The sequence below is a fragment of the Myotis nattereri genome, assembly GCF_964212035.1.
Source record: "Myotis nattereri genome assembly, chromosome: 2".
Lineage (NCBI taxonomy): Eukaryota > Metazoa > Chordata > Mammalia > Chiroptera > Vespertilionidae > Myotis > Myotis nattereri.
In genome coordinates this window covers 39783433-39809592 of record NC_138076.1, presented here as the reverse complement: position 1 = coordinate 39809592, position 26160 = coordinate 39783433, and the positions used below count along the sequence as shown (strand labels likewise).

Sequence of the window (26160 nt, the reverse complement as noted above, 5' to 3'; positions counted from 1 at the left end):
ATTGGGGTTCAATCTCTGGTATCACATGAATTTTCTTGTTTTATTTTAATTAGAAGTTCAAGGGAAAGCAAGTTTGAGGCCCTTCGTCTAATGTCAGGTGAAAATACTTTACATTAAAAAATAATAATCTGTCACTGTTTGGCAGGTAATGATACTTGTGACTACTTTAAGAATTTGCCTGGTACACTAGTCCCCACTAATAAGAATTAGGCTACCAATTGACTTTACGGACCAAGGTCATCTTCTTCTATTAAATCTGTTGTTAAATGTCTAAACATTCCACATACTCTATGCCCCTATTTTAATTCCCATAAGCTAAATTATTTCTAATTTAGCTGATATCAGTTGTGAGGTGTATAGCCATAATGTTAATCAAACTTGATTCTTTCTTTCATCCTTCCAGAAAAATATATTCTGAGATGCAAGCTGCATGTCATTAATTATTTTAGCTTTGAATTACTCAATAAAATATTTTAGCCAGGATAAGTCACTTCCATGTGATTTGTTTTAAATTTATAAAGGGTTTTTGAAAGTTAATTTCATTTTTATGTCATTTTTCATAATAATGTTGTTCCATAACGTTTAAAAATTATCTATCAACTAAATTTAGTATTGCCTATTTAAAAATATGATTTTAACAGGGTTTTTTTATTGACTAAGAATTGTATGTAGTATGAAAAGTAGATCATTGAAATGAAAATATCTGAAGTAAATAATTAGTTAATATTAATTATTAACTAATTAATATTAGTTAATATTAATTAGTGGAAACTATAATTTGTTTACAAATAAATATATGTAACGTATTTATACTACATATACATGCATGTATGTATGATACTATGTATTATTTAATGTCTATATGATAAATTCAGTGATAATTTTTTTCTGTTTCTATATTCATCTCTTCTTGGACAAAAATGACAGCTAAAGGAAGTAGTTGCTTTTTAAAAATGATTGATAATTCCAAGAAATCTTAATATAAGAATTTACCGTTTATTTCCAAATGGAGGCTCTAACAGAAAAATGTGAAAGAATAGCAAAATGTAGACCAATTTTCAAAGATACTTTGCTAGAGTATTCATATTTCCGCAGTATCTCCCTATAAATATGGCTCTGCTTCGTTTCCAGTTTTCCAAGCTCCCTGGTTTATTGCTATCATTGCCATAAATGCTTTATTTTATTTTGGAAGGATTTCATTTAACTTTTTCAAGATTTTTCGTTTGTTACAGCTTTGCAAACTGGCTAAAAACAAGGAAGGTTCATCTTTAAAATCTAGGTTCAACGAACAACTTAAAGGTCACAAACAAGGTCACTGCCTGACATAATGACTGTAAATAACACACATAACTGAAACATTCTAATTTCACTAGAGCAAGCAGTAATGCAAATCAATAAGTTTGTGTTCAGAAGCAAATCCTCTACTGGAATATAAATGAGGAACTTATATCTTAATTTAAAAAAACGGGTTTTTTTCCTCATGTAAGCTCTTCACCTAGAAAATTACAAGGAATACCCTCCCACACACACACCAACACTGAAAGCAAATTATTTTCTTGGGTATCTGATTGCAGCCCGCACACCTTTCATTTGTGTTTCCAAATGCAGAGCTTTACAAAAGAAATACTGTTTGGTCCAGATGGCCTTCTAGAAGGCTCCCTGAGAGAACTCAAAAGTCTCTCTAGCCAAAAATATTGTTTCCGCTTATTCAAGTGCCAGAAATCCCACTGCCACTCTTTCACGCAGATCAAATAAACCATCTACAGATTTGGTTGTTGTCTTTGTCAACTGAAAGGGTTGATTCCACTAATAGACAACAGTGTACCCTCCCACACCCCTGCTTCCCACCACCCACAGCCTTCTCCTCTTTATTTGGAAGCAGGAATACTAAAATCCAAATGGAGTGATTTCCTGTGAAAATGAAAGGTGAAGGGACATAACTCCATCTTTGAGATTCTTACTCATGCGAGTCTCCCTTTATCTCTTATTCATTTAATAGTTTTAGAGCTGTATGCCATAATTTGGACTTGAAAAATTCAAATTCTTAGACAAGCTGAGAGCCTGCCCATGGTGACTTTAAGGTTAATTTGATTAACAACAAATTTTGCAGGTTTGTAAACATTTAAAGCAATGTGACACAATTCCCGTGCTGAGCATATCCTATTTCACATACTTTTAGTGACAAACGGCTGTTTCTGTATTAGAGGATAAGATATTTTGTGTGTAGGTTAAATCTGATAACTTTTAAAGTTGTTTGCTTCATCCTTAATTCTGAACACATTCTTAAGTATATTTTAATCAAAATAATTTTATTCTTGTTTATACTTTTTAGGATTTTTTTTCCCCACTCAGCTTCAATTAGAAAGAGTAATTCTTTTAGTTGGATAAAATCTCAGAAATTTTCTAGTCAAATCCCTTCTGTTTGCAGTTTAATACTTCAAGACCCAACAAGGGTTTGGAAGTTGCCCCAGGTCACTCACAGCCAAGGTGATGGTAAGCGCCCCAACCAGAATTCTGGGCTCACTTTGTAGATAAAGATATGAACATAGTTAGTATAAATGCCGTTTCACTTGGGTCACAGTGAGTCCCCATGTTAATGACCAAAACTAGATAGAACCTTAAAAATATTTGGTCACAAAAACAAAATGTGAATTCAGTTAGTTCAGATTAGCATGATTTTCTTAGTCATGTACTTTTTGGGTGTGTGTGTTGGGGGCGGCGGGGGCATGAGCAGGAATTCTGATGAGGCGAGAAAGAACACAGTGTCTGTGCCTTCCCAGCCATGATTTCCCATATCGCTCCCTCCCTCCCAATTCTGTCCTGTACTGGCCCACCCGCCGGACCCCGGAAAGATTTCTCAGCTCTGATCACTGCAAACCTCGTTCTGTTTCATTAGTCATCAGTTGTTCAGTCTCCCAAGGTAGACGGCGAGCCTCAGGCAGTGAGGCCATAGCTAGTCCGGCCTTTGTTTCATCTCCCTCAAAGGGCAGGTTCCCCAAGTCAGTTCTCAGTTACACCTGTGGTTGCACAGACACACCATGGCTTTCAGGGTCTTTAATAGCAAGACCTAAATGAGGACCACAGAAGGATGGCTTTATTCCTTGGACATCTTTCTGTCTCTTTTCCTTTTGCAGTATTGCTCCCTCTTAGTATGTATGACTCCACTAGTATATGTGTGTTTCTGTGTGTGTCTCCTGTTCCTCCCTTGTCTTCCTCTCCAAGAATTCTTTTTTGTTTCCTCCTTTTCTTTATGTTGTTCTTTCTCATGACATCACGCTATACCCCCACCACCATCCCTTACCTCCTCTCCTTTAACTAATTTTAATAGAGGAGTTTAGAGCATTCTTTTAATTTTTGTTGCATTTATTTAAAATTTTAAAATTCTTTTTAATATTAAAAGCAGGTAAATGAAATTTTATTAAAATATATAAATCAAGATTTTCTAGAATTCTTTTTTCCCCTGTTTAGGTTAGTGGACCCCAATGAAGAAAAGGGAGAGGGGATTCTCACCACGTCCCTAAAGAGTAAAGAATTCTCTCTTCTGTATCAATTACCTTCCTGCAGCATTTTGGACAGAAATAGGTACACAGTATATATTTAGTAAATACTAGTTAGATAACTGGTTTCAAAATGTCTGACAGTGCTAAAAAGAATTATTCATTGTACTTATAGAATATATGATACTGACTTTTTGTTTCCTTCTAGAAAAACCCAAAGGAAAAAAATTGTCACCATGTATTCCATCCATTATTGTTATCAGTTAGTTGTATATTAGTAAACCCTTTAAAGTGCCTTAAAGTTAATATTTGTTCATTTAGATGTGTTTTCCCAAGAAAGAATAGTCTAAGGTGTATAAAATAGAAGTTTAACATTAATGGTCTTAGCAGCAAGCTGCTATAAAATGGCCTTCATTCTCTGCTTTTCTCATAGGCAATACCAGCTTAAATTTGACATGAAATATTCTTTACATACTATTTGCTAAATAAAAATCTTTCCAGACAAAATTTCTAATTTAAAAAAAAAATCTGGGAGGGAAGTGATAGTTGTAGAACTCTAGATAATTACTAAAAATTCAATGAATTATACACACTTAACAATGGTGAATCTTATGGTATGCAAATTATACCTCAATAAACCAATTTAAAAACTGAGAAAATTAAGCACGATGTATACTTTGCTAGAAAATGTGGAAGCTCCTTTAGATTTTGCAATATGTTTATAAATCCAATTGTTTCACTTCAGTAGGTAGCTTTCCACAGGATAAACTTGGCTTGATTTTTCCAGATTTAAAGATATTTAAAACAAAGACTTGTCTATTTCTGTCTGATCATTCTGCCTAAAAATTTTTAAAGATAAACCTTGCTGCCTACATTTTGTGAGCTCTGAAAAGAATTTTAAAAACAGAAGCACCTTTGGTCTTCCCTATCTATTTGTGAAGTAAGGATGGCTCTGGTCCACTGAGACCCTCCATCTGGGCAGTAGAGGACTCTGGACTGGTCAAATCCTATATCATAAAAGGGCAATATGCAAATTGACCCTAATGACAAAATGACCAGAACGCTGCTAAACCAGTTACTATGGGGTGCACTGACCACCTCTCGGTCCCTTTCCCCAGCCAGCAGGTTCCAGTTGCCCAATGGTGAATGGGGACCCAGGAGTGGGTGGCGGGGGACTCAGGTGGTACCAGGCCAAGGCCCCCGCCCCACCAGTTGCCCCACACACAGTAGGCAACCTGTGGCAGGGCAGGCTGGCGAGTGGGCCGAATGGCCGACCTCTTGGTTCCTTCCCCCAGACAGCAGGCTCCAATCACCCAATGGCAAGTGGGGAACTGGGGGTGGGTGGTGGTAGGGGCCAGGCCTAGGGACTGTACCTGCACATGAATTTCATGCATCAGGTCACTAGAATTAAGATAATTGACCCAGACATTCACCTCATCTCTCCTCCCTATGGTTCAGCCATCTCCACCTGCCCTGGCAAATTCATTTTCCAAATCTTCTGCTTTTTTCCTCCTCCAACTTCCTAAAGCTGTTGGTAAGGTCCCAAATCAACCTCACTAATGCACATACTGTTTCCATTTTTTATGTAGAGTTAAAGCTAAATCATTCCTTTCTAAAAAGCAAAATGTTAATGATGTCTCTTCATTTTACATCTACCCACTAGCCCAGCCGTGGGCAAACTACGGCCCGCCGGCCCGTTTGAAATGAATAAAACTAAAAAAAAAAAGACTGTACCCTTTTATGTAATGATGTTTACTTTGAATTTATATTAGTTCACACAAACACTCCATCCATGCTTTTGTTCCGGCCCTCCCGTCCAGTTTAAGAACCCATTGTGGCCCTCGAGTCAAAAAGTTTGCCCACCCCTGCTCTAGCCACATTCCAGGAATTTCCTCCTTTTTTACAAACCCACCAGGCGGGCACTTGTCTTTGCTAGGACTTCCTTGTCCTGTTCACCCTCCACTGAAAATTCTGTCCTTCCTTCCCCGTTGTTCCACTCCCTCCTGCAGCTGATAGTCTGAGTTTTTAAATTCGACTAAGTATATTTGCTTTCAAATACTGATGCTGTGTCAAATTGAAGAAACGGAGGCTCAGAGATGTAGCATTATTTGCTGTGGATCACACACAGCAAAAGAAAGAGCCTGGATTCCATTTCAGGTGTAGCTGACCCAGAAGCCCATATTCCTAACCTCTGCATCAAGGTGCCTCAAACGGGAGAACCCAGAAGAGCAAGTCCCTTTCTCTCCAGGTTTCGGGGTGTCCTCCTTGTCTCAGCAGCAGTCACTGAATACCACCTCAGACTGTGCTCATCCTGCAGTTCCTATTTCTGTTTGGTGGGAAGTCACAGAGGGGCTGCTTGGCCAGGTGGCCCCTGGTGCCCCGAGGCCAGCACTGACCGGGCAGGAGGGCTGCCGGGAGCTGACTCGGCCATCCATCCATTCAGGTCTCCATTGCTGGTTTGTGCGCTTTTTTACAGCCGGAGAGGCACAGGGGAAAGGATGGGAGGGATGAAAGGGAGATTCTCCAGGCTTTTCCACCTTTCAGAACTTGGAAAATAAATTCCATAGGCTGCCCAGGATGCATGATTCCCCCGCACCTCACACCCCCTGAGGCTGCGCTCCTAGGCAGGGGCAGAAAGCCCCATCCCAAGCAGTTCAACAGGCCTGAATTGCCACTGCATCTCCCAATCAGGTACGAAACTAGCCCCTTCAGATATTCCAACTGTTTTATTCTCATGAATCATTTGAAAGGCTTCCCCTTCAAAAGCCACGGAAAGTCATCTGTCAGGATTGCCCTGCCAGCAGTAAGGAGAGATCAGCCCAATGTGGGTTATTGTCCATGTTGAATGGCTTCAGTAGAACCTTTAGAAATTCCATGCAGAGCTACATTAGCATCTACAAATTCTCTGACCATAGATGTAAATAGTATTGAATTTTCATTCTGAACAGTATTAAAATACCTATCAAATTATCACTAAAATTTAAAGTGTTAAAAAATGTTCTCTATTTCCCAAGTCTTCAATAATATCCTTTTACTCTCGTCCTGGCAATTTTAAAAGATGTTTATTCTGATATTCAGAAGCATATAGAAGGATGAAATGTCACTGTCTTTAATCCTCCTCATAAATGTTTTGGGTTTCTTTTCAGGAAGATGTCATTCACATATTTATAATTACGTTTTTTCCCACTGAAAATATCCTTTGGTATTTCTCATATCAAAATAATTATAGTAAGAGCTTTCAAATGGAAACTCAGGGTGGAAGCATGTTATATTTTAGTAGTTCCCAATTCAGTTATTAAAACTGTATTTTCACATATTTACTTATCTGTACCTTACCTATATATCATTATTTTTTTCAGTTTCATCCTAAGTAATAGCTCTGAAATAGTCATTTACATATGCTGGTTATTTTTAATAAATCACATCAAAATAAAATTTTAAAGTATATAGTATACTTTATATGATTATATATAAAAAATGTGTTTATAACCACAGGTACCACCATTTAAAGCTATACTTTGAGATATATATATTAGTGGGAAGAGTTTGAGATTTTGGATGAAAAGCCTTAGATTCTAGTCCTCTCCTTCTCACACGTTCTTCTTAAAAAATTAATACTGCACCTCAGTTTTGGCATCTATTAATCAGAAACAAGCATGCCTTCCCTACTACAAGTGAGAGAATGTCTTTGAAAATATTTTGTAAAAGTGTAAAGTACAATCAGATGAACCCTCTTTTTTTGGTAATGGGTCTTCTAATAAGATTGCAACCGTCCCGTTTTAATCTTGGAAAGGAATATTCTAGGGCTTACTGGGGGTATAGCTTGTAGTGTATAAACCACAGTTGCTGAATCTTGATATGTCCTCCTCAAGTGAGAATAAACATCCTCCACCCACTCCCAACTCCTCTCCTGGAACCAGAGAGCCATCTGTGTTTGTGGGGTGGGCTGGGAGGGGGTGGGCGGTCAGTCCATCCATGATGGTCTCACTCAGCAGCAAGGCTGAGCTGTGGGCAGCGCCAGCTCTTAGCTTTCCCATTGTTGGGTACCCAGACCATCCCTGGACAGAGGGCAAGTGCCCAGAATAAAGGAAAGGGAACAGGTGGTTCAACTTCCTCTCCTTAGGGTCCAGGAAGGAGCCAGTCTGGGCCCACTGGGGGTGCAGCAGGAGCAAAGGGAACCAGGGGGTCCCCAGTCCTGCTTCATCCAGCAGAGACCGCCTTACGTGCTATGCTTTGTCATATAGTCAAGCAGCTGATGAGAAGCAAAACCAATATTTTAAAATGTTGTCTGTGTTCAGATTGCTTTAATTTAAGCTAGTTTGGGCTCCCTTTCCTCAGGCCCTAGAGAAAACCCTTCACCCACAGACAGAGCCATAGAAAGGTCCTGCATCTCACACTGTGGTCCTTCATTTTGCTTGCTCTGTTGAGTCACTGGCAACCAGAAGCGCATGGGACTCTTGAGGGACACAGACAAAGCCAACCCCACTCTCGGTCTCCTCCACCCCTCTCTTGACCTTCATTTGGCATCCCTGACCCTCTACACCTGACTTTAAAAGTACCTGTTCCTCGAAGCCCTTCTCTGGCCAAACCATCCCTGTTTCGATGGCTCCTTCTCTCTGTGGCTCCTCTGTCTTTGCACCATGAATATAACATACTCACTTGCATTTTAACTTTTAAGTCATTTGCATGAGCTAACCTGACCCCACCCCAGCATCACATTTGTTGAGGTTAGACACTGTGTCTCCTGGAGGCTCAGCAAATATGAGCCAACTGATGAGTGAGTATTATGAGACCAGGGAAAGATTGAGTGGTACCGAAAGGTGCCAGCAGATAAGGAAAAGAGAAACAGGATAAATTCCATCTTCCCAGGCCATGGCCCACCCAGTCACCCCACTCCGGCCCCACTAAAGAGCCAGGCTCCACTCTGAACCATGTTTTGAACACTAGGTTCTGTAAATTCAAAGAAATATGAGACTTGACTCCTGCCCTCAAGAGAAAGTGAGAAAGATAACAATGTAAACAGGTAATTACAAAGGAGTGTGACAGGGGCTATACAGGGAGGCTGCCTAAGGAAAGGGAGGCAAGGGATTAGCCCTACAGGGAAGTCTAGAAATGCTGGTGATATTTCTGTGCCTTGAAGCACAAGAAATTTGCCATATAGACATGGAAAGGGCCTTCAGAGCAGAGGACAGTGTGTGGGAGAGATACCAAGGGTGTGTGTGTGTGTGTGTGTGTGTGTGTGTGTGTGTGTTGCTGGTTGCTGGACTGGCAGGAGACAAGGCCGAGAGCAGAGGCAGGGCCTGCCCTGGTCAGGGGAGCATTGATTTGATTCTGTAAGTCCAAAGGGAGCCAAAACAAGGTTTAAGCAAATGGAGATCCGACCTGATGTTTTATAAAAATTACAGCATGATCCCAGTTAGGAAGGGGCGGCTCCCCTGTTAAGCGTCCAACACTCTCCCAGCAAGATCTCTCACCAGCCTGGGAGCCGGGCAGCTTAGCCACTGAGCTTGGAGTAACAGGCAACCAAACTCACATCCTTAAAAGGAGCGTCATAACCAAATTGTGAGGGGACCAGGCCATACTAGGACCTGTCCACAGACTCTGCAAGTTGATAAGTTGCAAAAATTGGAAAGAAAGAAGAGTGAGAATGAAACAGCGGCCGCCAGCGCATCAGCCCCACCCGCTGTGAGGAGCGTCACGGAGCAGGTGGCTCTGTGCCTATGGGAGCCGTATTGCAGGAGGTCATGGCTGGGCTGAGAGGATTTAGCAGGTAGAGACACAACCAAGATCTTGTAGAGAAATTTGATAATGGCTGACGCTGACGGATAGTTTTAGGAATTCCCTGGGACCTGTTGTGAGGTAAATGATTAATTTGCAGGGTGTAAGACAATGTCACAGAGGAAGAGTGTCACCCCCAAAAAGACGGACTATAACAGCTGTGCTCAAATGCTCTCAGTAAAGCCGGCAGAGAAATCCCCCTCACAGTGACGTGCAGCAACTCTGTCATTGGAAAGTGCCAGAGAGAACTCCCGGAATGCCCCAAAAAGTTATTTGAAAGCATTAGATCAAATTATGGTTTCTAAAAAATTATTCTTTGAGTACTCTAAGGAAAAATATCTCAGGTACTAAGTGCCAGAAATGCAAAATATGAATATTTCCCGTAGATATGTTTCCTATTGTCATCAACACCACCATCATCAATACTTTTTGCCATCAAATTATAAGTCGGATTCTCCCTGCCATGAAAAACTTCAGGGTCTGATAATGTTGACGTGATTTTGATGCCTAAGGTGCCACCAGGCTCATTCTAAGGCAGTGGTTCTCAACCTTCTGGCCCTTTAAATACAGTTCCTCATGTTGTGACCCAACCATAAAATGATTTTCGTTGCTACTTCATAACTGTAATGTTGCTACTGTTATGAATTGTCATGTAAATATCTGATATGCAGGATGGTCTTAGGCGACCCCTGTGAAAGGGTCGTTCAGCCGCCAAAGGGGTCGCGACCCCCAGGTTGAGAACCGCTGTCTAAGGCGCTACCGCCCTTCACATCGGGGAGACGGAAAGCACAGGCTTGTGTGTAGTAAAATGTGCCAAAGCAGTGGGTCAGTCATTTTTCACAAGAAACTCAATAGGTAACTGTGGAATAAAAGCCCATTGCGCACGGAGCTCCGTGGCAACTCTGACGGGGAAGGCCTGCCTGCTGTAGGTACGCGGCATCCTATCTAAGGGAACTGTGCAACCGGCCGCACGATCCTGATTGGGAAGGGCAGCCGTTTCAGTCGCTCTGGGCTCATCACATTGGCTCTTCCTCTCATTCTATTGCATTATACTGTACCTGCTTCTTTCTCCCCTGTCTCCTCCAGCAAACTGTAAGCAACTTGAGGGCAGGGATGGGCTGTATCCATTTCAAAGCCGGCCTAACCATTTCTACCCGGGGACCTAACACACAGAACTTCTCAAACTCAAACGTGCATTAGAATCAGCAGAGAATTCCTGCCAACCCACAGGCCTTCTGCATCAAACCAGATGGGGTCCAGCCTGAGGATCTGCATTTTAACCAGCGGCCCTCCCCCTTTGGTGATTCTGCCTCAGGTGGTCAGGGAACACTTCTCAGTCGACAAGCCCAGGGTGTAAGCCAGGGACACCTGCTTCGCATCAGAGAGGGCCAGGATTACCCCACTTCTGCATCCACTAGCTAGAGGGCAGACAGGTACAAGTTCCTTCAATTCTTAGTGCCTCAGTTTCCTCAGCAATAAAATGGGGATGAATAGAAATTCAAAGAAACAGAAAGCAAAATGGTGATTGCTAGCGGCTAGGGAAGGAGACCTGGGGAGTGGTTGTTTAATGGGAACTGACCAAGTGTTACTTTGGCAAGATGAAAAAGTTCTGGAAATCGGTTACACAGCAATGTGAATATGCTTAATACTACTGAACTGTACACTTAAAAACGGTTGAAATGGTGAATTTTAGGTTATGTTTTTACCACAATTAAAAAGAAATAGAAAAAAATATTGTTAATGGGGATGGGTAATAGTATCTGACTCACACTGTTGTTACGAGCATTATATGAAATATGTCCAGTGCTAGGCTAGCAACTGCTCAGAAAATTATTATTATTGTTCTAGTCATGGTTCTTAAGGTCTTTAACCATGAGTGAGTTACTGTTTAAACCAAATGACAGTCTGAATCTTCATGCTGATGGAAGTCCCTTTACTTTGCAAATGGTATGTGTGCCACTTTCTCAGGAATGCACGGGGCTATGAAACTGAAATTACCTGTAACCGTTTATTAAGGAATGTTTCCAACCCTCCCTACAAATCCAAGCAGCTTTTGACAAACTGTTTTTCTAAATCCTGACCAACAGCCCAGTCACATTTCTCAGGTAGATCCATATGTTAAAAAAAAAACCCAACCCATATTTTGGTTGATATGTGAAAGCAGGGGAATATTCATGGTGGGCGTCTAATTCTTAACCCTAAAATCCTCAGTTTGCTGAGGTGAAGGAAACAAAGAACAAATAGGTTGAATTTTGTTTTCCAGCTTGAGCTTCATAAAGGAAGTTAAGCAAAATCTACCACCGTAGAAGCAAGAAATGGTGTCTTCTGTCTTAAAACACTCCATGGGATATTCTGCCTCTTTGATATGCCCGCGGAACCCGGAGCAGATTCAGGGAGCGAGGCATAGACCCAACGCCGTCATTTTGATTCTCTGGGCATTGTTTTGATTTCATGTGCATCTATGCTCATGTCATCTCGCCAGCCCGTTATTTCAGCCGTGGCAGGACAGAGCTGCTGTTTTACAGGGCCGCAATCCGCTCGGGGGGCCGGTAACCAGGAGGCCTTTGGTCTTCAACATTTACTCCAAGAAGGAGACTAGACTATTGCCTTGTAAAACAGCATGAGACTCACACCCTGATTTCACGTCTCCTGCTAACGCACGGAACATCCTTGGAACTTCTACCAAATTCATAAAATTCATCATAGGCCCAGAGCTGACCAAAATTAGTTCTAGGCTGAATGAAATTAGTCACAGGCCAACCTGGGGGTATAAGTGGTAAAAATAAGAGGGTAAGAGATGACGGATTTTAGTCCATCAGGTGTTCATATGAATCAGATTTATCATTTCAGGGCTGGGAGGGTTAAGCAGTACAACCATGCTGTCACTTAACTATTAGGATACCTTCTGAGAAATACGTCATTCGGCTCTTTCATTGTTGTGCGAATACCGTAGAGAGCACTTAGAGGGTATAGCCTACGACACCCCTAGGCTATGAGGTAGAGCCTACAAACCTGTCCGGCATATTACTGTGCTGGATACTGTAGGCAACTGTCATGTGTTGCACTATGGTATTACAATGGCTATGACATCACTAGGCGATAGGAATGTTTCAGCTTCATTATAATCTTAGGGCACCGCTGTCATATATGTGGTCTTGGTCATTGACTGAAACATTGTTTGTGGCTCATGACAGTCCTGGTGAACATTCTAATCCTAGTGGCTTTTAAGCCTCCCTGTTGATTGAAAGATAAATTCTGAAGTCACTGCTAAGGATTCCCTGCCAATTTTATGTTACCTCCATCCTATGTAGAACTTGGTGTAATTGTGGGACATGAGGGTTTCTAGAGAGCCCAGGAGGCCCATCCAGGAAGCCCTGAATAAGGACAGCGTTGACCGTTGACAGGTAGTACTTGTGAAATCCAGAAGTAGATGGCAATATATGCAATCAATCAGCTAGGATTGATTTTCTAGTCCACTTCCAAGTCTCAAAAGATCTCTGCTTTCCACTCACACCAGCATCCTTGCCGTGAATTAGGATGAAGAGTTGTGATTGCATACAGCAAAAAGAAGTGATTAAAAGAACATAAATAGCCAGACATTAACTTATATTCTGGGCATACTACCTTCTGCCCATTAAGTTTTTCTTTTTCTGATGCACTAAGAACTACCTTGTTAATGGGGGGGGTCTGTGATGAAGGCTTGAAGTTCTGAGATCCAAGTATTAGCCCCTGCTCTAACATTTCCTAATCACCTTGACCTGTTTCGTCCTCTAGAACAGGAACTAGATCACATGATGCATTCAATAAGTATTTTCAGAAGGTTTTCAAAAATGAATCTGTAAAATGAGGATAAATCGGATCTCAGAGATTCCTTTCAGTCTTGCCATTCAACCGACCTGTGATTCTTTGGTTACAGGCTCATATCCCTTGTCATTGTAACCTGTCCTGCAAATGTATACCAACAGAGGAATCGCTTTTTACTCAGTACAATCCTACCTTACATTTTCTCATCCCCTGATAGTGTTACCCTTCAATTATGTTATAGCAAGAAGCAAGTTAACCTGATCATACATTTATTTTTCAAATAATGATCAGTTATCACTGCGCTTTACTGTTTTTAAGGTTCTATACAATATTTCAAAACCTATAAGGAAGTATTTGCCTTTTCCTTCCACAGTTGTTTCCTGCTTGATTTCAAGAGTTAAATGAACAGTTTCCAATACCCTGTGTCTGATGTTTTTCCACTCCATTAAAATGCTAAAAGATTTTTTTTTTCCTCTTTAGAAGGAAAAAAAAATCTTTCCCCTGTAATTTACTTTGGCTTTCTCAAAAGTTGGGTTGGAAAGTCAGTATAATTCAGGTGGAATCTGAAATGTTCTTGTGCCTAAAGGAAGCCTATAATTTCCGAGCTTTCTTTCAGGAAGTTTGTATGCTCTGTTTTCCAGGGAGCCTTTACTTTCCGAGGGAGTATGATCGACATGCCATTACTGAAGCAGGCCCAGAACATTGTTACGCTTGCCACATCCATCAAGGAAAAATGATCTGCTAAATCAAGCTCTCATCAGGTGGGCGGAACATATACAGTAGGTTTCTTAAAGACAGACCATAATACTCAAGGCAACTTGTTAGTATGCCAGATTGGAACCTTTCTCCACTTACAGTTCATGTTAATCACAATTTCTCGTGGTTGTCGTAATCTCACTGGCCAGTTATTCCTCTAAAAATGAACCTTCTTCTTTTTGGTTCCAAGCTTATGATTTTATTGTTCATTAATGTGATATAGCTATCGACTCATTATTTCACAAGGAGGTAAAATAGTAGGGAAAGGTGGGCTGGGAGGGGAAGTTAGATCTTTAATGAAACAGGTCTTGCCCAAATAGGTGTCTCCCTTCACCACTCTCACCTTAGATGTTCCCCACAGTGTTCATTTGTTCACTTGACCCCATAAGTAATTTTAAGAAGGGCCAGGCTTTTCAATAATAATAACAACAGGAAGGGGTTGTGTTCATTTCACTAGAAATCTGATAAAAACAACAGAGATAGCATAGAAAAGCTGATTATCATCTTGGTTTATATCAATATCTCTAAAAATACATCTTCAAAACCGATGACTGTTAAGCTCCACCCTCCCAAAATGAAACATCCATAATCCTTGAACCACTAAGTGATAACTGAAAAAGCCCGCATCCCAGGTCAACAGTTACCAGCAATTAAAAAATAAATGCGCAGAAACACAAGCCCATCCATCTATCCCCTTTATCTCCCATTTAACTGTTTGCCATTGAGGCCATTTCCCCTGTAAATGTATGGCTGGGACAGGCCCCTCAGCAATAAACTTGTAGCCTCTGCGAAGACACAATGCTCGGAGCTGGTGCACATGGTGCCCGGCGAGATTTGCATCACATTAGAGATGCGGCTGCGGGTCAGATGGGTGGTGTGGTTAACGGGCTTAGTAAAGCTGTTTTGAAGAGGTTAACCCAGCTTGTAGGAAGGGTAAATAAACATAACAACCGGCCATTCTTCCCTATTCAGCATGTGCTCTTATATTGAAGGCTAAAGGGTATTGAAGCTGCGGAGGATCAACTTGTGTTTGCCAGAGGACGCCAATGAAATTTGAAACACCAACAATCAGAGATTTTGTTTCTGCTCCTCATTAAATCATGAGCTTTTGTGCCGAGACTCTGGCGACTGTTCTTTAAGAAATTAACAGAATGGGAAGTTTTAAACTCTACACCAACCTTTTCATGACCTACACAGCAGCAAGGCGGCTACTCTTAGACAAACACCGCGGGGAAGGCTGTTCTGTTTATTTAAATTTGTAAATAGAAAACAGTTTGTTTTTTATTTTCACTTTTCACCTCCTCCTCTGTCCTTTCTGTTTATTTCCTATGTGGCCCCTGCTGCGTACCCCAACCAGGGGTCTACTTTTCCTCTACCTCTTCCATTCCAACAGGAAGCCCAGAGGGGAGGAGAATTGAAGGTTATACACAAGGAAAGGCACTATGGAACCAAAGCAGAGCGGGGAGGCCCACATGTTATCCTGCAACACCCACCCACCAGGGCTCAGCAGGGAGGGACAAACAGCTTTGCCGGGGACACCAGAGGAACCTGAGCCAGCAGGACGGTTCTGTGGAAACACGTTCTTGAGAAACCAGCTAATATCCCCAAGCCTAGGATCCTTGGAGGCAGCTCTTAAACTGAGGAGGTGTGTGCCCGGCAGCCCGGGCCCGCCTTGGGCAGGGCATCTCCCCTCCTTGATGCTCCCCCTCCACCCACTCATGAGAGCACTGTCACCTTCGCCTTGGTCCTCTGTGATGCTTCAGAGTTAGCAGGGAAGGAAGGTGGGAGATAGCCCTCTCCTCATGCACGGGGGCTACAAGGAGAAAGATGGCCTCCAGCCACACTGGGCTTCCGACTGCGGACAGGAGCCATGGGCGGCAGTTACAGGAGGAGCAGCCCCCAGCCCACCTTGTTGTTGCAATTGTGCCCTCCTAGGCTGGCAGCCACATGTGCACAAGGGTAATCCAGTCAGACCCCTCTCTCAGAACACAGACACAGGACTGACTGCTCAGAAGGCAAAGGCCTCCTCTCATTCTGACCTGTCGTATGTACACACACACACCCCTCTCTCAGATGCTAACACCGTAGGCAGGACTGGTCTTAAGCAAAAGAGGAAAATAAAAACTTTCCTTCGTACTTCCCCCATAGGCAACCCTCTACTTCAACCCAACTGCCCTTCCCATCCTCTGTGCTGGTCCGGACGACCCCTCCAGGCTCTGACAGGATGGAAGCGCAAGATGTTGTAGTCTCCACTCCAGTTACACAGACAACCCCCAAACCCTACCGGGGGCCTCCTCAAGCCAGGAGCTCACTGAGAGCCAAGCCCTCCCCGTGAGGAGCCTCAGATGCGGGGGTGAAGGCATTTGGATCTTGGGAAAAGCAGTCCCCTCAGCAAGGCCTCCACACCCATCACCAACAGGCCCATGGGTTCCTAGGTCCCCAACCATGTTGGAACAGTCACCACGCCCTTAATCTCAAGCTGCACTTTGTTCAAACAAAGCCACCTTGCCGTGTAAATCTCCCCAAGTGTCAAATTTATCATCTTCCTTATAACCCCCTGGTCCTGATTATGGTAGGGTCATGAGACAAGAACCCACTAGAGCAGCCGTGGGCAAACTACGGCCCGCGGGCCGGATCCGGCCCGTTTGAAATGAATAAAACTAAAAAAAAAAAAAAAAAAGACCATACCCTTTTATGTAATGATGTTTACTTTGAATTTATATTAGTTCACACAAACACTCCATCCATGCTTTTGTTCCGGCCCTCCGGTCCAGTTTAAGAACCCATTGTGGCCCTCGAGTCAAAAAGTTTACCCACCCCTGCACTAGAGCCAAAAAATCTGGGCCAGGTGCCCACTCTGAGCAGAGACTAATGAGGGCTCTGGAAAGGTTTGGTGGACGTCACACCTGTTGTGCCTCATTCCTTGGAAAATAAAACTTCAGGACAAGGAGATGCTGGGAGATAAGCTATCTCCTGTTTTCTCACCTGCATCTCTTTGGGGGGTGGGGCACAGGTATCACAGGGAGTGAGGAACTGGGTGAACTGATCCCACTTAACGTGATGGCAATGGCCAACCTGGCGAATTCCTCTGTGCTGGGAATGGACCACAAAAAGAGGACTTTGCAGTAAATCTGATTAATTAAAAAACATACCTGTTTATATTTTGTGTAGCTCATCACAAACCGCTTTGCCATATCACCCCCCTGTTATTAATTCGTGGGGCCTAAATTATGGGCAACACTATTAAAACATTATCAGAACTAATGAGAAACAATTACTTAGAAAATGAGCCAGGACAAGATTGAGTTGAGAACATCAGTGGTGATCACTGTAGATTAGTTTAATAAATCATCAGGTGCAAAGCAAGACTGACTGTATGTGTGCAAAGCCCTGTCACGGGAAAATGAAATTGAGACCTTTTTTTGCATAATTTTTTCATTAATCTCAATAGGACCCGTGTGGTGTAGATTGTTTTATTCCCCTAATACCTTGCCTGAGGGGGGTGCCCAATAATGTCTTCATTGTTTTACTGAGGTCTTAATGACACTCTGTGACAACCTCATTTTAATGTATAGAGGATTATATCAATACAATCATGTTTTATTGAAACGGTGAGGGACACTCCGGTGGAGTCAGGCACTGTCCCGAAGCACAAGTTGGGAAGTTTCTGGGCATCTGGGAGCTGGTCCCTTCAGATTTGCAAGTGTTCAACCGCTGGCTGCCCTTCTGGCTTGTCCTCCGGGACCGGCTGGGGAAAGTGTCCTCCAGAAGGAAAGACTTCCCACCTCCGATTTGAATTTCAAAGGGACTCGTTTTCTGGCGTATTTTGCCAGGCAAATGGAAAAGACCCTGTTGTTTTCCCCTTTTCTAAAACACACGTGCAATTATTATCATGAACACCTTTGCCCCCAATAGTTTTGCCTGCCGGAAAAACTGATTTTCTTTGGGGACGTTGAATTGCTAACGATATCTTAAAAAGTGAAACAAAAGAATACACACCTTTTTTTTTTTTTTAACTTGAAGAACATTCTACTTGTATGGTTTCCATTTCTCTTGGAAAGCTAAATGTCTTGCGTTTTTATTTTACCTCTAGTTCTTGGAAGACAATCGATCTACGGTACAAAAGAGGCTCTGAGATTGTCAGCAGCATCTCATGCACATGAAATTAATCCTGGCGAGGGTCCCCGCGCCCGTCGGTCACCGCAGAGCTTGGGCCCCAGGCTCGGGGCCCTGTCCTCCCAGCCAGAGCCCCTCCCCCCCCCCCCCCGCGAGGCTTGCACAAGCAGTTTAGGGGGGACGTAATTAGTTGACCGCAACATTTAAATGTTAAAACCTTAGTTATTCTTTCTGGGCTTTATTTTACATCGGGGTGGGCGCGGGGGAGTGTAAGAGGACGAACAAAATGGAAAGTAAATTACTTTCAAATACCTAACTTGGTGCCTGAAATACTGCGCGGCGGGATCGGGCAGCTTTTTGCTGTTCTGTGACGGGTGATTTTTGTTGTTGGAAGTTTGTTTACATTCCAGCAATTATTTGGCAGCATATTTCCTCCCGAATCAGTGAGAACTGCCAACGACATGAAGAAAGGGCGGTGATGGAAGGAACCGAAATCATCGTGAGCGCCTTTTGTGGTCGCGGTTTGCAGCCGATCAAACCCAGTTTCAGCTCAAAGGGGCTGGCGTCCACAGATTTTTGTTTTTAATTTTACAAAATAAATTTTTTAATTTGTTGCTCGCGCCCTTACTCTCCTTTGTTTTAGTTTCTCTCTCTCTCTTTTTTTTTTTTTCTTTTCTTATTGAAAGTTCTGTTGCTGCTTCCGACGGGAAGGGCCCGGCGAGCCCGGGCTAAGGTCCTGCGCCCGCGGGGCCGGGACCCACCGAGTCCGCGGCCACCGCCGCCAGCGCTCCGAGCCCCGAGGCCGGGGCGCACGGACACGGAGAGCAGGGGGCCCGCAGGCACCGCCCTCGGTGGTCGCTCCGGGCGCAGCGGCCGTCGAGGCGGAGAGCGGGGCGGGCCGGGGAGCCCGGTGGCCGGGACCGTGCCCAGCGCGGGCCGCCCGGAGCCTGCGAGCCTGGCGCGCAGCCCCGCGGTAATGGTGGCAGATCAAAGGCTGCCCCGTGTCCCCGCGGAGCCCGGGACAATCCCGCGCCTTTGTGCGCTGTTGCTAGGCGCCCAAGAAACTAAGAGAAAGTGTCAGGAGCATGTTAATCAGACTCGTTACAGTGTAACAATACGTCCCTCTCGGGTCTTCCAGGCCCCAGCACCCCGGGCACACAGGCCGGACACCTGCGCGGGGCCCTCGCGCCTGCCCGGGGGACCGGCCGATCCTTGAGTCCCTCCGTCCCGAGGTCGGCGCCTGGGCCAGACGCAAGGACCAGGACCTACGGTCCTGCAAGCGGCAGGCGCATGTCCCGAGCCCGGCCTCTGGGACCGGAGCCCTGCGCCCTGAACCTGTCCAGCTCAGAGCGGGATCCGTGGGACCCGTGGCCCGGGGGACTCGCGGAAGACCCGGGTGCCCTTGCTTTTCAGTCACTAAGCTGAAATGCACGTTAGTCAGACACGGTATCGGGATGAACTGAAAAATGAACATTCCATTTCAGAGAGCTTTTGGTTCAGAATTTCTTCAAAAAACTCTAAAATCAACTTTGCAGAGTTTCCTTTCAAATGCACAGAGTATTTAGTAATAATCGGGGGGGGGGGGTGATGTTTTCTTTCTTAAACCACCTTGCTGAAAGTCAAGATTTCGCTGACCTTTTTCGAGAGAATCACTTCATTCGTTTATTCACTCAACAAACATCTGTTGAGCCCGTCTGGGTGCCAGGCAGCTAGCCTGGAAGTCTAGGAACTGGTTCCAGATGTGCTTTTGTTTATTGTATTTATTTTATTTTCTGTCAACAATTACTTTATTTTTTTCAAGTCTATGTTTATTGTTGGCACTATTCGGATGCACTTTTAAAATTGAGATGGTCCTGTGCGGAGTCACGGGAGGAGGAAAGGCGTAAAATACCGTCAGGTGCCAACACGGAAAGAAGCGCCCCCGGCTACAGTCGTGATAATAACAAAGAGGTGCGAATTAACGATTTAAAACGTTGGGCAACTACACACCGTGGGCTTTAAACACCAGCCACTCTTTTCACCTATTTCATCTCCTTCTCTTCTTCTGGCCCCTGGGAGCTCAGCCAGGCTGCAGTCCTGAAGCCAGCGTCCTGCCTGGGGTCTGAGGAGTGGAGTCAGCCCTGGGTGTTTGTCAACAGCCTGTCAGCCTTGCTGAGGGAACACACTTTCTGGGTCCTGGCCCCTTCTCCCCTTGGCCTCACAAAGGGAGCTGCAAAGCTGTGCTCCGGCTCAGGGCAGAATGTGGTCAATTGGAGATGCTTTTCTCCGATGTGAGCTCTTGTTCAGGCATCAACCCATTCAGAAAGGTCAGAGGGAGCCACACTTACCCGAGTATAACTGCTGAACCTTAAATCAAAGACAGAGCTTTCTATTACCATATAGAGTAGAAAATCCACTCCCCAGTCACCTGTGCCTGCCTAATGGGAGGGGGGGTGGGGGGGTGGGGGACGGGAATCCTGTAGCTATATTAGACTTCTCCACTGATCAAATCAATTTCTCTCTCATACTGTGTGTGCAACATGTAAACATATAGAAAGCTGGACCTGGTCCCAGGGATTAGTCCAAACCCTGGGAGGAACTTTAGAGATCGCCTTCATTACGTAAATGAGAGAGTTGATATATTGAAAACTCCAGCTTATGAAAAACAAGGGGGCCTAAACACCGACCATCCTGCGATGTTAACATGTGTAGCTGAAGGAGAGAGACTCAATGAAAAGGAACCAGATGTTTTTGTCCCCATAACGCCAAAGAGCTGGTTTGTCTGGGTTTGGTTTTGTTGTGAAATAATGAATCAAATTGCCTTAGTTATTCAGACACAGCAAAAGAGCCAAGAGGAAAATGAACATTCCATCTCCGATAGCTCTGTGGTGTGGGGTTCCTTCAGAAGACTATGCACTCAAGGATCTAGCTTAACTTTATTTTTTTAACGGGCTCTTTTGAGTTCCATGGAAGGAAGAACATAAAAAACCAACATGAACTTCTGGCTTAGATTCCCTGGGAAAACTGTGTTAATACCTAAACTCCCAGATGAGGAAAGGAGCACGTCTGTTTCCTCCACTGGGTTTCCAGGAACGGCATTTCTGCAGCAGTTTCCAGGGGAGCTCTGTGCAAACTCCTCGTCTCCTGTGAAGGCGCTCTGGCCACCAGGAGCCCACCGGCGTCTCCACACCAGCAACATGTTGCCTCTCTCAAGGGGACCGGGCCACCAAGCAGCCAGACTGTGCCTGGCTGCAGGGCCTGTCGCTCCTTCGTACAAACCGTAAGCAACCCCTCCGTCTCCAACCTACCCAGCAAACTCCTAACCATCCTTTAAGACACAACTTGAAGGCCACTTCTGGGAGGCCTCCCCAACTCCCCAGAGACAACTTACTGGTCCTCCCCGAGTCCTCCTGTTGCATTGGATCAGATTTCTGTGGTAGCACTTTTTCTGTGTGCCCCTCCACCCCCGCCAAAAAGAGTGTGAGTGCCCTGAATATTGGGCACTGCCATGCATCTCTGATCCCTCCTCCTGCTCATCTCCACCCCCAGCAAGAGCTCGATCCAAGTGTTCATTAAAATCAGGGACCAAGGCTCTCCTCTGTCAGACACGTCGGTTTGGATCCTGGCTGTACAATTAACGAGTTGTGTTACATTCAGACAAGTGATGTATTCTCTCTGAGCATCAGTTTCTTCAACTATAAGAAGAAAATTGCCTCACAAAGAGTTGCAATGTTAAGGAGGTGGGCACAGAAATTTACCCAGTCCCCCTCCTACCCCGGGAGAGCCCCACTTTCTGGCTGGGGCCACGCATCTGCCTGGGCCACAGACAACTGCCATGTCCAAGGTCTCGCCCTTCCCAGGGCAGCCTGCGTCTGGTGAATTTTATGTGATGTATGTTTTATCCGTTTTAAAAAGAATCTTTAAAAAAAGAATTGATGTCAAAGAAAGATAGATTAAAAACTATAAATAAATAAGTATATTGCTTTGTAAAAAGCGCCTAACAAAAAATAAAATAAAAGGCGCCTAGCATTCATTAATGCTTGGTGCATAGCAGGCACTCGGTGACTTCCATCCAGGAGCTAAACGGTGCTGCAGTCCAGGGTGGGAATCCCACGGCCGCAAAGCTGGCTGGGAAGTGCGTTTCTGTGAGGTGAACCCCCTTTTCTCATTCACTGCTATTGGCAGGTACAGGATATGTTCCCACAGGAAAACGCATTGGCGGGGCCGGTCCCCGGACATGCTGGCTGTGGCAGCACACTCCGGCAGCTGTACGTGTGCCAGGGGAGTTTTGTGGCTCCTTTGTTGTTGCTCAGAATCTCCTGGTCCCACTCCTGGACTTTCACTACGAAGCCGTTATCATTTTGTCCAACAGCCTGCTTTTGTAAGAGGACACTGCAGCCCTGGCGGATTAGGCAGTGCCCATTGCTGACTGAAGGGGGCTCCATTCACAGAGAAAAATACAATGTAAGTGTGCCTCCTGGAGTTGTGGGACTACGGGCCCTTTCAGTGGACTTGCTCAAGGTCACACAGCTGTCAAAACCAAGTCTACAGCTACAGTCTCGACACTCCAGCACTAAACCACACAGCTCCACCCCCGAGAACGCCTTACTCTTACGGTTTCACATTAAGTTCCCCACTAAGGTAGTTCTGAAAGAGGTCTTTAAAGCAATAAGAAAGTAGCTGAAGTCTATTTTTCAACAACTGGCTCCCTCAGAGACAGTGCCTGACCAGGGCGAAGATATCTGAGCTCATCACAAGTCAAACAACTCGGCCTCAAACGCATTGCACGGCGCCTGGGCCCCTATTGACTCCCAGACCGAACAGCCCCTCACACGGGCTGCTCACAGGCGCTGCAGGCTGTCCACTGGAGGCTGGTCTCCATGCTGGAGGATGCCATGGGTGGTCTAAGGAAAGGAGTCCCAGTGGAAGGACGAAGGACCTAGATCTCAAGGGCCGAGGGTGCGCTCGCCAAGCTGGGCCTCCTCTCAGCGCTGGCCTCACTCCTGTGGCCCCATCCTCCATGGCCTTCATCATTCTATGTGTTGTCATTCATTCGCTCTCCTCCCTCTGTCTCTGTGGTCTGCTCCACTTCCCTTCTCCTGTTTCTTGTTATTTTACCTTCCTCTCTCTCCTCACAATTCCAAAAGCAAAATTAACAAATATAGGAAAGAAAGCAAACTTTTCCTTAAATTCTGTAGTTTTTTTTTCCTGATTATATATATATATTTCCCCCCCTAATTCCGTGTCCATGTTTTGGAAATAAATCTAGTGTCTCCAGCTGTTTTCAGGATGTTCTGTAGTCCATTTACTGTGAACTTGGCACGGGAAGTTTATCAGCCCATTTCACTGCCCAGAGCCCGAGTGCAGAGGGCGGCTCATGTTGTACTTTGGGGATCAAAGTAGAAATGTCAATGAGGCTGCTAATTATTCAGAAAATTAAATACTGCTGCCAAAGCTGCTATTCTTAATGTCCTGCATTTGATCATGCTGTTTTAATGTGGAGCCAGAATTCAGATTCTGTGTAAGTGATAAAGAAGTTGAGGATCTTTAAATTGGTATTGGTTCTTTATGTTTTAGTACAAATTATTTGAGTCTGCAGCCTGAAACTCACATGGGAACCTAGAATGATGCTTATAAGTACAAAGTTTAAGGATATAAAATTTTATTTCTATCCTGTTTTAATCTTATTCTTGGGGGTGGGGGTGGGGGGGATAATACCAGAAAGGTAATAATAAATGATTACTTACAAAACCAGATCTTTTCAAATTGTGACAAAGATTCCATTTCAGATTACGGAGGGTGTGATACCCCCACCCCCACCCCCACCCCCCTGCCAAAAAAATCATTTTTTACAACCTCGCTTCATAGATAAAAATAATGATAATAACAATAAACTTTTAAAAAGACGGATAGTCTCTGTGTCATCTAAGGAATTTTAAATTGTGAAATATATTTATGAGAATATTTAAGGTAAATAATTTCAAAATAAGTAGCAAATGAGTGGGTCACGAGTTTGCGTGCACTACCTCTGAAAATGAGAACATTTAAAAAGGTTTGTTCAAATGGCGCCATTGGTCTTTTTCCTTCCTTCTCTGAGAGCATGTGTGTTAGATTAGGACTCAGAAAAGAAAGCATGTTTTCATAGCCTCCGGTGCTGCATTTATAGAAATCACGATGATTTTAGGACTGCACCTTCATTTTTTTTAATTTTCAAAACTTGTTCCCTTTTACTCTTTTATTTTCTTTCAACAAAACAAAGGCCGAGGAACCCCTTTAAGAAATTTTATACATTCCCACTGAGTCCCAGTTTGCTGACCTCCAGGCCACGGAGTAAAACCTTTCTTTTAAGTCAAGCATTCCCCATTGGGAAGCGCTCCAGCTTGTTCTTTTTATGAGGAATTTTAACTGCTGGGCTTAATTTAATTATTGTATTTTGTACATAACTCCCAGAAGCCCCAGGGCAGGAGCTTGACTTTTTCAAAACTTTCAAATGAATATCTTTAGGATTGCACATTTCTGATGATAATGTGACTTCTTTCTCTTGTATTTCTATCTAAACACCAAACATGGGTCTTTCTGTTTCCCAGTGTATTCATAGAGAAGTTAAAACCTCAGCATCTCTTTGCCACAGAGAATCTTACTGGGTAGACACAGGATACAGTCGTTTGAGTCCTTAGCGCAGATGCCTAGGTTTCATAACAACAAAATAAAAACCATCTCCAGTTTAATTACATTTTTAAAAGTGGATGGTGACACAGTCTTCAAGAAATAGTGTTCCTAGGTAGACATGGCCTTGAAATCCGCAGCGTGCTGCCCCATGGCTGCATCTGCCACCATCTCTCCCTATCGTTTCTATGAGGTATACCCCCCACATCAGCTGCTCCTCCAGGACCCCGTAGAGGCGCACACACACACACACACACACACACACACACACACAGTTGTCATCCCAAGTTAACAGCAGAGATTCAATATCTTCATTGCTCATCTATCTTTATCCATAAACATTTTTATTTGATTCTTTTTTATTTCCACATGGAAATCAAAAACTTTGACCACATCTTGACTCTCAAAGGTGAAAAATATTTGTTTCGGTAATTGACTTAAAACGCCTTTTAGAAATAATGAAATGTGGGGGCAAACATAAACTTGCCAAATTCATAAGATCTGCCCAAAATACTTCATGGGGGTTGGGTCACTTATGAAGTAAGTTTCACTTTAGGACTTCTGAGATCTCTGAATTTAGAAAGATGTTTTAGAGCAAAATTATCTGAGGTGGATCTGATTTTCTTAGGTACTTTCATTTAAATTTTAAAAGAATAGAATTCACCATTTTGGTGCCCAAGAAGGACTTGAGAGGTCACCTAGGCCAAAGGCTCTGGACCTTGGCTGCATGCTAGAATTACCTGTGCGTCAAATAAATACCAATGTCTGGGCCCCACCGAGACTCGAAACATAAGGCTTTAGTCTGAGCCATCGTCTTGCAGTTAAAAAGTGAAACAGCCAAACAAAACTCTGAAAGATAACGTGTGGCTTTTCCATTAGCAGTCTGAGGTACGAAACTATAACATGATTTGGGAACTCCTGGCCATGCTAAACTTTAAGAAGCAAACTTAAACAAGTAAGTTTCCATGATTATGTTTTGTGCCACATGAATTGTAAGACAGCTGATTGATTCCTCCCAGGTGACATGCTTTCTAATTTTGTACACATTCACATCCCCGACTGACCACAGAAGAGTGGAATGGCCCTAGTCTTGAAATGTTTCACAATTAATTTTTAAAATAAGGTACATGTGCATGGATGGCAGCCTTCCTATAAATTTCACTTAAAAATTTGACCAGCATGTGTCATGACCAATATTCTGCGAATTTATTTTTCCTACATATCTTTAAACTATATAGGCAGAAGGTAATATTTGCCCCAGTGTCATCTAAAGAACTCAAAAACACTTGGACCACAAAGCTTCACACTGTACAGTTTTTATTTAAAAAGGAGGCAAGGGCCCTAGCTGGTTTTGCTCAGTGGTTAGAGTGTTGGCCTGGGGACTGAAGGGTCCCAGGTTCGATTCCGGTCAAGGGCACATGCCCAGGTTTCGGGTTCAATCCCCAGTAAAGGGCGTGCAGGAGGCAGCCGATCAATGATTCCCTCTCATCATATCTCTCTCCCCGCTCTTCCTTCCTCTCTGAAATCAATAAAAAATATATTTATTTTATTTTATTTTTAAATA

At 43.8% G+C, this 26160-nt stretch overlaps 1 protein-coding gene across 8 annotated transcripts in view; it reads left to right on the top strand.

Moving 5' to 3' along the window:
* Positions 1 to 26160, top strand: part of CLYBL (citramalyl-CoA lyase) — a 234511-nt gene that overhangs the window by 203164 nt on the left and 5187 nt on the right. For 2 of the 8 annotated variants that reach the window (XM_081081354.1, XM_081081350.1), the window contains 2 exons: positions 13721 to 13840; positions 14828 to 14955. In XM_081081354.1, the coding sequence (XP_080937480.1) occupies positions 13721 to 13816 (96 nt within the window). In that variant the 3' untranslated portion in view covers positions 13817 to 13840; positions 14828 to 14955. Of the gene's footprint in view, positions 1 to 13720; positions 13841 to 14807; positions 14956 to 17928; positions 18578 to 26160 lie in introns of those variants that run through there. The other 6 variants (XM_081081355.1, XM_081081351.1, XM_081081357.1 and 3 more) reach the window with 4 other exon arrangements.